The sequence below is a fragment of the Marmota marmota genome, unplaced genomic scaffold (genome assembly GCF_001458135.2).
Source record: "Marmota marmota marmota unplaced genomic scaffold, marMar, whole genome shotgun sequence".
NCBI classification, from domain to species: domain Eukaryota; kingdom Metazoa; phylum Chordata; class Mammalia; order Rodentia; family Sciuridae; genus Marmota; species Marmota marmota.
In genome coordinates this window covers 24,770,989-24,785,915 of record NW_026000082.1, presented here as the reverse complement: position 1 = coordinate 24,785,915, position 14,927 = coordinate 24,770,989, and the positions used below count along the sequence as shown (strand labels likewise).

Sequence of the window (14,927 nt, the reverse complement as noted above, 5' to 3'; positions counted from 1 at the left end):
AGGAAATGGAAGGTCTAAGAGGTGGCCCAGGTTCCCTGAGCTGTGAGGTGGACAGGAGCAGTCAGGATGTGAACTTCCAGGGGATACATTCACCCTGTCTCCAACCACACCCAGGCTTAGGGATCCAATGTTGTTGGGACCCACCTGGGTGGCACCAGGAAGACAGTTGGTCCTGAGAAGACTGGTGAGTAAATAGAGGCTGTGATACTGTTAGTGTGATAAGGGCGGTACTGAGGAGAGGGACAAAGTTCAGTGTGAAAGCCTGTGGTCATCATCAAAGTGACCAGAGCTGACCCACAAGCCTGAGTCCTCACATAGCAGATTCTTCCCTGTGCAGCACTGAGCCTGTGGGTGGAGTATGCTGTCAGGGAGGGGCTGGAGAAGGAGTGGACAGACAGCTCCCTGCACCTGGGCTGTGGCCTGGCAGGGAGTGAGTATCCAGGCCTGTGAATGACCCAAGGGACAGCTTAGACCCTCTTCTTTCCCCCAGAAAAAATCTTGGCTCTTCCTATCTGCAGAAACCTCGCCTAAAGATCTCAAAGACATTTCCCTCTACTACTCTTTTTTATTTATTTATTTATTACTTATTTTTGTAGTTGTAGATGGACAGTGTGCCTTTATTTTATTTGCTTTTTTCTTTTTTGTATGTGGTGCTAAGGATTGAACCCAGTGCCTCACCCATGCTAGGCAAGCACTCTGCCACTGAGTCTGAGCCACAGCCACAGCCCCCTCCCCAACTACTTTTGAATGTAGAGTCCTGAGTATTTACTGCTGGTCATATCCTTCATGCACTTTGTCTCCTGTCTGTGGCTAGTGACAGGTAGGGGCCTGGGCTGGGACAGGCAGCAGGCTGGGTCTGGGGACCAGGTGATGGGGTGAGAATAGGGACAGGACCCTTGCTGTGACTGCCAGCCCCCTCCACACAGAGCATCACTCCTGATTCTCCCAGCAGTCCTGTGAACAGCCATGGTCTCCATCCCTACCACTCAGGTGAGGACAGAGGGACCCAAAGAAGCAAGGGTACCCCTAGGATAGACAGCTTCTATGTGGCCCAGTCAGGACAAGCCTAGATTGTCAGGCCTTGGATTCCAAATCCCATCTTCTTCCTCCATCTTCTCTGCATGTCTCATTGGGATCTGGGCCTCTGAGGCTGTGGGATTAACAAGCAGGTCTTTGTGCAGCCCTGGCTGTGGGCGGCACCCTCAGAAGGGCCTTCTTTATTCTGATGCACTCACTGCACTCTAGAACTCTCTCAGCCAGAGTAGTTTTAACTGGTAATTACCAAGGGTGTATGTGGGGATTAGACACGAACCAGGATTTCTTCCGTGTTAGAGGCCCAGGCCCAACCCCAAAGATTGGGCCCCAGAACCACTGTGGGGTCTAATAGCAGAGTTCCAGTGGTGCTGACCCAGCTCCCACCCTGCTACCTCCAGCTCCACCTTTCCTGTCAGCTTCATCAGGCCCCAGGAAGTGAGGCGTGTCCCTCCAGGTCCCCGACTGTTGATGGCAGTCTGTGGGACCCAGAGCTGAGGTCTCATGAGGGCCTCCCACCAAAGCTCAGGCCCCATGGGGAGCAAGTGCCTTGGGAAGCCCCACATGATTTCCAGGACCTGCATTGGGAGTCAAGGCTGTGGTCAGAGCTGGTGACCCTGCCCCACTTGTCTGTCTATTCATTCATTCATTCACTCAACAACAGCCTGTAGACCCTTAGCTCCTCTAGGTCAGGATGAAGAAATGGGACTATTACTGTGTGGAGCAGAGGGATCCTGTCCCTGGTCTCCCTATGCTCAGGCAGGGCACAGCCCTGAGGTTCTTGTACCACCACCTGGCCTCCCCTTACTTCCTGCATATCTGCATCCATTATCTGTACCTTTGCATCTCATCCAGTCTGCAGGGGTGATGTTGGATTAATGAGATGCCTCCCATCCCTGATCTTGGGCTCTGTATCAGAGGAACCTTCTCACAGCTCTGCTCCACTCCTGTGCTCGAGCTTCTCAGACCTATCTGGCCTCTTCTGAGAGAGGAAGGACCAATTCTGCATGTTCTTCCTGAATCCTTCCCCACCCTGTGTCAGTGGAGAGGCAGGTGCCTGTGTTCCAGATTGAGAAACTGAGGAACAAACAGCACTAACAGGCAGCAGTCTAGGCAGGTTCGATGGTGCCATCTGTGCTTTTGCCCTGACCCTTTCCTGAACCAGACTAACTTATTCCTGTGGTCCCAGCAGCCAGGGACAGGGGTGGTGATGAACTGAAGTTGTTGGATTTGGAAGAACTAGGGCTGAGTGAAAATTAGGGACCTGGGTGAGTCCTGCTCTACTCTTGCCTGTCTTGTGACCTTGAAGGATGATATTTCTCCCCATGGGTTTCAGGTCTCTTCCTTTGGTTCTTTTAAAAAAAATATATACATATATATATATATATATATATATATATATATATATTAGTTGCAGTTGGACACAATACTTTCATTTTATTTATTTATTTTTTACGTAGTGCTGAAGATTGAACCCAGCACCTCACACATGCTAGGCAAGCGCTCTACTGCTGAGCCACAACCCCAGCCCCTTCCTTTGATTCTTTACTGGGAAATTCTTTCATTTTCCGATTCATTCATTCATTCATTCATTCACTCAACAAAGAGTTATTACTACCTGTAACATTCCAGGGCTAATTCTAGTTGCTAGGGACATAACAATGCTGACCTTTCAGTGGAGAGACAAATAATAAATGCATGAGCCACAGATAATTTTCAGGTGTGCTAGACTGACCCTCCCCTGCCCTGAGCAATAGCAAGGCAGACAGGACTGGGTCAAGAGATTCTGACTTAGGAGTCACACAGGCAGAATTTGCATGACTCAGACACCTATTCTTAATGTGATCTGGGCTTTCCTGTCTATCCATCCAAACCTCAGATTCCTCCACTGTAAAATGGAGCTACTCATTTTATGAGGCTGTCAAGGGTTGTGTGAGATGCTACCCAGTAATGGGCTTATGCCCAGAACCTCCACATCTCTTTCAACATTTTGCATCTTACAAATTGCTGTCACAATTGGTTTTTAAAAGAGGAGATTAGAGCCAGGTATAGCAGCACATGCCTGTAATCCCAGTGACTCATAAGGTTGAGATGGGAGGATCTCAAGTTCAAAGCCAGCCTCAGCAACTTAGTGAGACCCTGCCTTAAAAATAAAGTGCCCCTGAGTTAGATCCCCCTGAGAGAGAGAGAGAGAGAGAGAGAGAGAGAGAGAGAGAGAGAGAGATTGAGATTAAGAGATATTAGGTGATTTTCCCAAGGCACCTGGCCCATAGCAGGTCATCTTCCTGCTTTCACATCCTGGGGCCTGGTCCATCTATAGATGCAGTGAATGCTGCTTAATTAGACAAAATATGAATGTGGGTTCTAAACTGAGAATCCTGTTTTTAATGTGTCTTTGTTGTTCTGATATTTATAGAAGTAAAGCATACTTACTATATAAACTTTAGACCATACCAAAACATAATAGGGTCTCCTCTGGGAATCTATTCCTATCAGCCGGTCTCCCAAGTAACTACTTTCTGATTTCTATCACTATAGATTCATTTGACCTGTTTTATAAACTTCATATAAATGTAATCATACAATGTATAATCTTATGTCTAGCTAGTCTTTCACTAGACATATTTTTTTTAAGATTCATCCATGTTCTTGTTTTATCACTGAGTTGTATTCCATTGCACAAATAGACCAGTTTTTCCTTTTTTTGGAGGGTGGGGGTACCAGGGATTGAAGTCAAAGGCACTCAACCACTGAGCCACATTCCCAGCCCTAATTTGTATTTTATCTAGAGTCAGGGTCTCACTGAGTTGCTTAGCACATCACTGTTGCTGAGGTTACTTTGAACTTATGATCATCCTGCCTCAGCCTCCCAAGCCACTGGGATTACAAGCATCGGCCACTGTGCCTGGCTTCCAATTTGTCCTTATTAATTTATTCTCTCTCTCTCTCTCTTTGTACTGGAGATTGAACCCAGGATTGCTCGACCACTGAGCTACATCCAGCCCTTTTTATATTTTATTTTGAGACAGGGTCTCATTAAGTTGCCCAGGCTGGCCTCCAACTTACAATCTTCTTACCTCAGCCTTGAGTCACTGGGATTACACCCCAGTGCCTGGCTAAATTTATTTTTATTAATGGACATCTCAGAAACATTCCAGTTTCTGTTTATTACAAATAAAGCAGCTCTGAACATTGTGTGTGTTTGTGTGTGTGTGTGTGTGTGCGCACACGGGGTGGGGGGAGGAATTAATGCTGAAGATGAACCCAGAGTTTTGTGTGCATTACGCAAGTGCTCTACCACTAAGCTACTTCCGCAGCCCTGAACATTCTTGTACACATCTTTCTGTGGATATATTAAACCTGGACTTTGATCTTGAATGTGCCGCTTGGGAGCTTGGGAGATGTTAGACAGGTTACTTACAGTCTCTTAACCTCAGTTTCCATCCCTTTAAGATACAGGAAGCAAAGCCAAACTCCAAGGCTTGTGGCCAACTGGATGCCTGACCCATGATAGGAACTTAATGAACGGGGGCTGACCTACTCTACCCTACCTCTATGTTCCTGATTATTTTGTACCCTCTGCACAGAATATACTCACCTCCATTTCTAGTTGTCAAAACTCTACCCCCTTTTAAAAGGGAGTAGGCCAGAGTTTCCATAAATCTTGCTGTTCCCAGCCCCATCTCCACCGTGGAGATACAGGCTCCTAGTGGTGATAGAAATCCCATCCTTTATTGTGTCCATATCTCTTAGAATCCTAGTCTCTCTCCACCTGTATGATCCAGGGGGCACATCAAGCCCCTCTTTCTTCTGGTCTTTGGGAAACCCTGAACAAACCTGAAAAATCCAACTCTCCATGGCACCCCCACCCCACCATGTGCCCCAGCTCCTGCATGGCAGGTGCTCAGGCAGACTGGCAAAGCTGAAGGAAACAGGGACGCAGCAGGAAGTGGGGAGCACCCAGAGCCAGGGAAGGAGTCTGGGCCAGGATGGGGCACAAGTGGGGCCAGCCCTCCCTGCCTTTGTGGTGCCAACAATGGGTGCAGCATCTCCCTGAGCCTTCCCCGGGACCCCAAGTTCCACTGGGCCCTGCCTTCAGGAAGGTGCCTTCAGTACGCATTCTAGGGACCTAGTTGACATGTAAAACCTGCCCCATCCCAGTATTGCCACCTGTCAACTCCAGAGCCATTCACTTCACATTGGCTCCAAGTCTGAAAGTTCACTTATAGGACCCTAACCTCTCCTGTGACCTCCACAAAATCTCGGCCCCTTCTGGGCCTCAGTTTCCCTATCTCTCCAGGGTTGCCCTGCAGGCCTTCCCAGCTCTGACCAAAGAATATGCCTGCCTCCTACCCACTGGTGAGGGTTCCCCCAGGGGTGAGTCACAGGGTGGGGAGGAACACCCAGCCCACCTCCTCATGGAAGCCTCTCCTCCACAGGCAAGAGGGGATGTGTCACTGTGACCATGTCTTTCTGGAAAATTCCCACAGTCCAGGTCTTTCCTGGGTTTCAACTGGAGGAACCGTGCATCCTTCTTGCTCCCATCTCTTGGGAACTATTTTTGACCTTGGCAGGCTTGATGTGGTGGCCTGTGCGGGTGTTCCCTTTTAATTTGGGGTCTGAAGCCATCTGAGGACTGGATCAGTAATTATGTGTACAGAGTCATTTATGGAAACAGCTCTTGAAGAAAGTCAGTAATGAGACCTGGCTGAAAATACCTCAGAAAGAACCTGGGCCTCCTCTCCCCAGAGCTGAGGCTTCTGGTGGGAGAAACCCCTTCAGGAGGCAAGATCAATAGGTCATCAATCCCACAGCTCTTCCATGGGCTTCACGGGGCTGTGGAAACCAGGGTCTTTTCTTAGATCTGAAGTGGGGCTCCCGCAGCCTTTGTTACCAGCAGGACTAGCCAGACAGGCCTAGCCTGTCCACCTTCAGGGCCCTGGGGAGCCTGTCCCAACCCTCAGGGGCCAGGCTGGGAGAATCCCACAGCAACATGGAAACCTCAGTGGCTTCTGATGGAGACATCCTGTGATGTGGAAGTCACCCCCAGACCGGCATCTGTGCCCCAGCCCAAGGGGCTGTGAATGCTGGGAACTGAGCCACTGTCCTGGGGACAAGCAGTCCTAGGGAAAACACAAGCAGGCACCACCCAGCCCCCAGGTCCCTAGAACTCAGGAGGCTCAATGAGCAGGCTGCTGGGAGCCTCCTATGTCCATCCCCCATGTTCAGCCCTTGCCCTCCAAGAGCCCACCATCCTGCCAGGCAGCTGAGCCAGGGGAAAGAAGGCAGACTAATTATGGGGTCTGTGGGCGGTCAGAGCAGGCTCCTCAGTGGGACTGAGGGGAAAGTAGCCTTTAGACATGGTGGGAAGGGACAACTCAGGAGAGGGAGGCCTCCAAGGGACCTCTCGCGGGAAGGTGCCTGCAGGTAGGGGGCATGAGAGGCCATGACAGACAGACAGGCAGACAGTCAGTGGGGCCAGCTCAGGGAGGGCCTGGGGTACACAGCTGAGCCTAGACTCCCCCTGTGGGCCTCCAAGGCTGGGAAGGATTGGAGGGGAGGCTGACAGGCTGGTCAGAAAACTGTCCTCCTGACAGCCTCACTGAGCTGGAGGAGGAGGGTGTCTATTGATCTGACTCTTGGTGAGAAACAAGACAGGTCACCTGGGTGAGTCTAATTTTGTCCAAGAAACAAAAATAACCAATGCTTTGTTGGTGTCAGGCTGATGGACACCAGGTTTGGCATCTGGCGGTCCATCCTGTGAGTGGTGGGCACAGGGCCCTGGAGTGGACAGGCAGAATGTGGACAGTGCTGTGGCCAGGGAGGCCGCCTGCTGCCCTCAGTGGGCCTTTCCCAGAAGCGTGGGATCCGGAGGTGGTTTGATCAGGCTGTAGGCAGCTGAGGGTTCTGTGATTATTTATTTTCTCAAAGCTACAGTAAGGCAGTTCAGAAAGAACCTCTTTATTTCCCCAGGCAGAGCTTTGTAGAAAGTAGCAGTGTCTGTCCCCAGCTCTGGATCCATGTCCTTCCAGCCTATGTGTCTCTATGGAGCTGGTTGTCAAGAGTCCCAGTGTTTCAATTCAATAGAGAGAGAGGCCAAACTATGGGACCAGCCCAGGTGTCTATCGATGGATGAATGGAAAAAGGAAATGTGGTGTATATACACACCGGAGCTTTATTTAGTTGTAAAGAAAAGTGAAATTATATTATTTGCAGGAATATGGATGGAACTGGAGGCTACTATGGGAAGCAAATAAACCAAACTCAGAAGGTTAAGGGTTTTATGTTTTCACTCATGTGTGTGAAGCTAGAGGGGGAAAAAAAAAGAAAGAAAGGTGGTTGGGGGAAGACCAGGGATCTCATGAAAATCAAAGGAGATCAGTAGAGGAAAGGGACCAGGAGGTAGGAGGCAGGAAGGGAGGGAGGGCAAGTTGGGAAATGCTATTGGCCAAATTATATTATTACATTGTGTGCATGTAAGAATATGGAACAACAAATCCCATCAATGTGCACAATTATGATGCACCAATTAAAAAAATTTTTTAAAGAGTCCCTGTGGTTGCTGGAAACTGCAGGTACATTGTGACCCCAGTGGCATCCAGCCCACCTCCCAGGGTCAGAGACTTTCACAGCATCAGCAGCAACTGAACTTTATAAATTCTTCCTAGGTTACAGGGCTTCTCTGAATCAGGGTGCTGAGTTCTTTGGGGCTAACGTACAGAACTTCTTACAGATGAACCGTCCTTGCCCATCACTCCATACTCTTTTTATACACCTCGGCCCCTGACCACTAGATTCCAGCCACCACAGGCTCCTTGACGTTTCTCAAACACACTGGGCCTTTGCCTCTCAGGTCCCCGCTTGGATCCTCTTCCTCTACCTCTTCACCTACTGCTTCCTTTTCCTAGTAGAGACTTCAGGGACCAGGTTTTAAAGTCATGAATCAATTACCAGCATTATCCAAAGGCAGTGGCTTCTTGACCAAGGATGATTTTTGCTCCCCTGGGGATATAGGGCAATAGCTGGAATAATTTTTGATTGTTACAACTAGGGCAGGGAAGGGACTCCTGTTAACATCTAATGGGCAGAGGTCAGGGTGTTGCTAAACATCCTACAAGACACAGGAAGTTGCCCATAACAAAGACTGTCTGGCCCAAAATGTCAGCAGAGCCAAAGTCGAGGGACCTGTCCAAAGGTGACCAATGTTTGACGATGAGCTCATGGATATTAACATATATGTTTCAGCCTATTTTTGATAGTACAATTGTCCCTCCTTTGGCCATTATGAAGTCCCTTAATGTGGGCTTCAGTACTCTTATTTTTTGCTTTTATTTTTTGGGTACTGGGGATTGTACCCAGGGGCGCTTAACCTCTGAGCCACATCCCCAGCCCTTCTTTATTTTGTATTTTGAGGCAAGGTCTCACTAAATTACTGAGGGCCTCACTAAGTTACTGAGGCTGACTTTGAACTTGCAGTCCTCTTACCTCGGCCTCATATTTATTCTCTAAGAAGAAAAAAAATCATGAATTCAAACTGATATTTCCAATTCAAATTTAGAATTATAGGCTTTTATTTAAATTCCTAGATCTTATATTTGTAACTATTTTCTTTTATATTGAATAACTTGATCCTAACAACATTGACATAATAATGGTTTAATTTATCCTGTAATTATATATATTATACATAATATGTAGAGAAGCTAAAGAATAACAATGTGACTATTGAAAACAATTTTTTTTTATAATTTTTTTTTCAATATTTATTTTTCAGTTTTTGGCAGACACAACATCTTTGTATGTGGTGCTGAGGATCGAACCCAGGCCGCACGCATGCCAGGCGAGCCGCACGCATGCCAGGCGAGCCACATGTATGCCAGGCGAGCGTGCTACCGCTTGAGCCACATCCCCAGCCCTGAAAACAATTTAAGATTTATTTTTAGTTCATTTTGTTCTTAAACTACTCTACTAGGAATGGATCAGTCAAATAACTGTACTTATTTATGATACTGGGGATTTAACCCAAGGATGCTTTACCACTGAACTACATTGCCTTTTTTTTTTTTTTTTTGAGACTGGGTCTCACTAAGTTGCTTAGGGCCTCGCTAAATTGCTGAGGCTGGCCTTAAACTTGAGATCCTTGTTGTCTCAGCCTTCTGAGCCATTGGGATTACAATTGTGGGCCACCAAGTCTGGCTCCAAATTACTGTTTTCAAATCACTTAAAATAATTCTTCATTGTGTCATCAAGCTACCTACTCAAAACTCAATTAGTTCATTTGCTTCCCTTTGTATTTTATTCTTAGGTTTGCTCTTTATTCTTGTATTTTGAATTAATTTTGTTTTATACTTATAAGAAATCTTTACAAAATCTACAAAAGAGGGAACATTCAGAGCAGACCATCTTCATTTTCTACACTGTCCCTATTCCCTTCCTTTTCCAAAAAGTAATTATTTTTAGTTGGTTTATAAGTTTGTAGCCTATCTCTCTATTTAAACTATACAATTATAGCCAGTTGGGTGATGCAGACCTGTTATCCCAGTGAATCAGGAGGCTAAGGCAGGAGGATCACATGTTGACGGGCAGCCTCAGTAACTTAGCAAGGCCTGGTCTCAAAATAGAAAATAAAAGGGGTTATGGATGTGGCTCAATGGTTAAGCACCCCTGAGTTTAATCGCTGGTAACAACAAACAACAACAAAGATGTGATCATTAGAGGAAGAATATATGAGAAGTCTCTGTACTATTCTTTCAACTTTTCTTGAAATCTAAATAATCTAAAATTATTTCAAAATAAAGCTGAAAACATAAAAAAAATGGTCCCCCACATACTCCCTATGTTATTTCCAGTCACACCCTTTCTTTACGTCCTTGGTAGCACTTATTACATGTGCTGCTCTTGTGGTTTATGTGGTTTTTATCTAGCTTCCCTGGTGGAGAGGTCTGTCTTTTAATCGAAGTGTCTCCCATGTCTATACAGGGACTTGCATACAGTATGCTCAGCTTCCAAATGTGTTCAGCAAATGATTAATATTCTTGGATGTGACCAGGAAAAACAAATGGGAAAACTGAAGCCTTCAGAAAGTTGAGAAGGAAACAGAGTTAGGAATCTTCTCCCACATGCCCAAAAGTGAAATTATGGGACCCTTGAAATTAGCAATTCCTGCCTCAGATTTTGTAAAGGGGGGGGGAATAATTTATTATTCAGAAACCTTGCTCCAAACATCAATGGTCCCTTTCAGGGCCACCTTGGAGAGAGGATTCCTGGCAGGACATATCTCAGATTATTGGAATCCAGAACAGTGACTGGGTAGAGGGCACCCTCCTCACACCTATCTGAATCAGCCAGGAACCCACGGATGAACTTTCTACTGCCAGCAATTGAACAGACCTTGGTCTTTCCCACAAATTCTTTCTGTGGACCCTCAACCCAAAGCATGTTTTTGTACTAGGGATTGAACTCAGGGGCACTCAACCACTGAGCCACATCCCCAGAACCCCCCCCCCTTTTTTTTTATTTAGAGACAGGGTCTCACTGAGTTGCTTAGTTGCTGAGACTGGCTGTGAACTCACGATCTCCTGCCTCAGCCTCCCGAGCTGCTGGGATTACAGGCATACACCACCATGCCTAGCTCATAGCATGCATTTTGTGCTTTGTTGTTAGGAGCCAATTCCAACTTAGTTTTTATGCTTTTTTTTTTTTCAGCAAACACAGTGGTGGACCACCATGGTGGAAGGAGCCCAGCTGGGACTCCTGGTTTCCATTCCCACATGTGCATAAAAGTGCAAGTAGTGGGCTAAGCATACGGCTCAATGGTAGAGTGCTTGCCTAGCATATGCAAGGCCCTGGATTTGATACCCAGCACTTCCAGGTTTCTGTTCTCGACTAAAAGGCTCAGGGGTTACTCATGTGAACTGGGCTAACTGGGCTGCACAAAATAACCACACAAGAGACACAAGTACCTTTTTCTTTGGGGTCGCTGTGAGGGCTCCTCAGTCCTTAAGAGTCCACAGGAAGAGAGAGAGAGCGAGAGCACCCGCTGACCCCTTTTACTGAGGAGAAGCTATTCAAATGAGGTAAGGGGTCAGGTTTCAGGGGGCTGAGTCTATCTTCATGATGTCCATTGTCAGCAGGTTGACTGACACCTGGGTAGACCACACCCAGGGCACAGTAAGAGAAGGGAACACACACACAAGGCATTTCTATGGAAGATTCTATCCTAAACAGGGCAAGGGGTTATATTACAAAGGAACCCATGGGACTGTAGCAAGACACACCCATGCACGAGACACCAACCCTCGAACCCAAGAAGGGTGAGGAAAGCTCTGCCACATTTCTGTGACTGAGAGCCTCAGCACCCAGCCGGGGAGTGTGACTCAGTCACGTGTAAGGTTGGTCTTCCACACAGCACCTTGCAGGGGGAAAAAAAGTACAAGTTGTATTAGGTGCTCTCTGTCTGAGCCAGAACTTGGAGACAGTCCCAGTGGTGTGCAGTTCTGGCATCTTTGGGAGATTCCAGACCTTGGCTATGTGGTGGGGGCTGGGCATGCACTGAGAAGGAAATATCCCTGGATAATATGTCAGAAGCATCTATTGGAGCATAACCAACTACCAATGACAGTAACAAACCTGGCTCTTTACAGTTTCCATTTGGCCCTATATCAAAGGATCATTTTGCAGATGTAGACACTGAACCCAAAAGGTTAAATGCTGTCACTAATGTCAGGTGGGTGAGGAGACACCTGGAAGCCATCCAGATGTCTTTCAGTTGAACTGACATATTTTCTCACTCCCTACTTTTATTTAGAAAGAGAAAAGTGGATGCCTTCCTTCCCCCACCCCATGGCTTTTGAGTGTCAGACATGTTCTCCTGATGAGCTGCCTGGATGCTATCACTTCAATACATCTATTAAGTTTGGAAATTAGAGGTCACACCCCTCCTGCTTCCTAAAGAATGGCCGCCACTTCTGTCCCATAGTCCTTGCCTTTTCACAGCCCTGTGTGAAAAGTGTCCCCACTTCACAGACAGGGAGACTTGAGATCACACAATGGAAGTGCCTGGTGGCTGCAGGGTCAGAACCGGAGCCTGGAGCACTAACTACTGGTCAGATCAGCTACGCTTCTCAGTGCTGTCTTAGGGGCTAAAATAGAGACAGCCTTCCCCAGCACTACCAGAGGAAAATCCAGGTTCCTACAAATGCTCTTGTACAAGAGCAGCTCTCTGGATCCAAAGGAGCAGCCACTGGGCAGCTGGGAATCCATACGGTTCAGCAGAGAAAGGGGCACTTCCCTTGGCCAGTTCCAGTAATATCTGTTTCAATGCTGCATCTCAGGAAGCTTTATCAACTTCAGATGAAATTCACTGTTTTCCTAAAAATTTCCCAACTTCTAGTGCTTGCCTGGAAGAGCCAGGCTGGGCAGTTTCCTGGGCTGGAATCCCTGCTTGGTTTATTGATTTCACAAACCATGACAGAAGTTTGGAGATTGAACAAGAATGTTTTGAGACAGTCTATGCAGGTCACATGGTCATCAAGGGAGGGCAGCTACAGAGCTTGGGAGCCACAGAGTTGGCAGGTTTGTGGATTGTTCCTTCAGTCCCCAGACCCAAGAGGGAGCCCTCAGAATGCACCTGTCAACCCCACAGTGACATAATGATGTACATAATAATGCTTTGAATGAAGTCAGGAGAATAGAGTGCCTGAGGAATCCTCCTTCACGGTCTGTCTCACATCCTGTGACAGCCAACAGCCTAAATCTATTTCATCCTAAAAATCAGGAATTTTTTCATAGCCATACAACAGAGGTATCTGTGTCATTCCTGAAACCACTTAAATTGTCACCAAAGTTGTATGTGTATAACTGTGTCTATAGGCAGGACACATGGGTGTAGTTATTCACCACACAAGAATCACTCAGCAAAGGTCCAGAATCCTGCCCTCAATGCTATCTGCATATGCAGGAGGGACATGGACCTCGCCCTTGTCACACTGCCTCTGAAACAGCCAAGCCCTCAGGTTGGCATGCACTCTGTGCACAGCACCCTGATGCATGGTGGGACATGCATGCTCCATCCCATTTCTCCTCCCTGGGCAGGGGATGAGGCCTCCCACCTGCTCCTGCCCTAACATGCCTATCCCCTGGCTCCACCCAGCACAGCTGTGTGCCCGTCCATTCCTGGACCAGGGATGACATGTGGGGACCACAAAGACAGGAAGTGCTTCCCACATCCATCTGGCAGCTCAGCCTGGTGCTTTTTAAAACCTGACCTGTGGTCACTGAACCCAGTAACCACGGAAGGTTTTAAAAAGACTCAGAAACATATAATTAAAATCTCAGTGTTGGGTTTTAGGGAAGGCACTGGGCAACTCCCATCCTGCTTTCCGGAAACACAGATTTTTGACATAAGTGACAGGGAGCTAAAGTGAGACTGCCCTAAATATACCATCTGAGCAGGTCTGTGCAGCTGGGCAAATTATTCCACAGCCATGGCCTTTGCCCAGACAGCTGGGCCAGTCCCCACCTCAGGTCTCACCCTCCACCCTTGCCAGCACAGGGTGCCTCTCAGACCACACTGCTGCCCACTGGCCAGAGTCATAGCCTCACTTCTCAGCCCAGGGCTCCAGCCCCCCATAAAGCGGGCCCAGCCAGACCCACTGTTGCACCCAGGGAGCGAATCAGTGGGTGGTCCCCAGCACTCCTCACCCACTCACACCACTCCCCTCAGCCTAGAGCCCACCCTGCCACCTCACCATCTATCGATATGCCTTCCCATTTGTCAAGGCCAGCTCAGATGTCACCACACCATGAACCCTCTGACTTTCTAGAACTTTCCGGGAGCTTGTCATTCCTACCTTGGTGTTCCTTGTTCCTTCTTTCTCCCTCCTTCCTTCTTCCCCTTGTCCTTGGGTCCTTTGTGTCCCATAGTTTCTGGCAGTGGTTGTCCCTCCCTGCCCTTGGTCCTTCAACCCTTGGCCTCACTCTACTGTCCTCTGCAGTGCCCCCCTCCTTGAACACTGAGGCTAATTTGCACTCAGGCCTCACGGCCTGGCTCAGATGTCAGATCTGAGCTTTCCCCTTCCCCCACCTCCCATCCAGGCACAAGGGCAGACTCTGGGAAGTCACTGTCCCACTGTAATGCAGCCAGGTAGTTCCATGGGACTAATACCTTTTTCTGCCTTGGGTCCCATGTCCATATTCCCTTTAGACTGGGAGTTCCCAGAGGAGAGCCTTCTGCCCTTTATCATGGATGCTGGTGCCATCAAGGAGACAAGGTGGCATTGGATGAGTTTTAGGCTTGGCCTGTTGAGCATCTCTGTCCCTGGGCTCTGTGTTCAGGACACTCCCCCAGCAGAGTCAGGAACAAATTCATGTGTAGAGGAGGAGGCTGGCCCCACGGAGGCTGCGCAGGGCCCTTTGAAGAACAGCCATTAGGTCGTGGCAGCTAACACTTGGCTCTGCCTGCTCTGGAGCCTGAACCATTCCAAACACATGTGACCACTTGGTTCCCACTTTGTTTTCCAGTGGAACGTGACCGCGCCCTGGGCCACCAGGAGCCCCACTGGAAGGAGTTCCGCTTTGATCTGACCCAGATCCCAGCAGGGGAGGCTGTCACAGCTGCAGAGTTCCGGATTTATAAGCTGCCCAGCACCCACCCCCTCAACACGACGCTCCACATCAGCATGTTCGAGGTGGTCCAGGAGCACTCCAACAGGTGCCTCCCTCGGCCCAGGCACCTCCCATCTCATGGGCTCCTGGTCAAGGCTCTGGCAGTGTGTCCTGCTCCACCTGGGGGGAAGGGGATTTCCCAGAGAAAGAAAGGGGAGCTTCCTGGGAGAAGAGCCTCAGAGATGGGAAAGATGCTGGGCCAGACAGTTCCTGCCCTGCCATCCTGACTG

At 48.3% G+C, this 14,927-nt stretch overlaps 1 protein-coding gene across 1 annotated transcript in view; it reads left to right on the top strand.

Annotated features, from left to right (window-relative positions):
- The window catches only part of Bmp8a (bone morphogenetic protein 8a), a 29,954-nt gene that overhangs the window by 890 nt on the left and 14,137 nt on the right, over positions 1 to 14,927 (top strand). Inside the window, exon 2 of the mRNA XM_015484732.2 lies at positions 14,554 to 14,745. Coding sequence (XP_015340218.1) covers positions 14,554 to 14,745 — 192 coding nt within the window. The remainder of the gene's footprint in view (positions 1 to 14,553; positions 14,746 to 14,927) is intronic.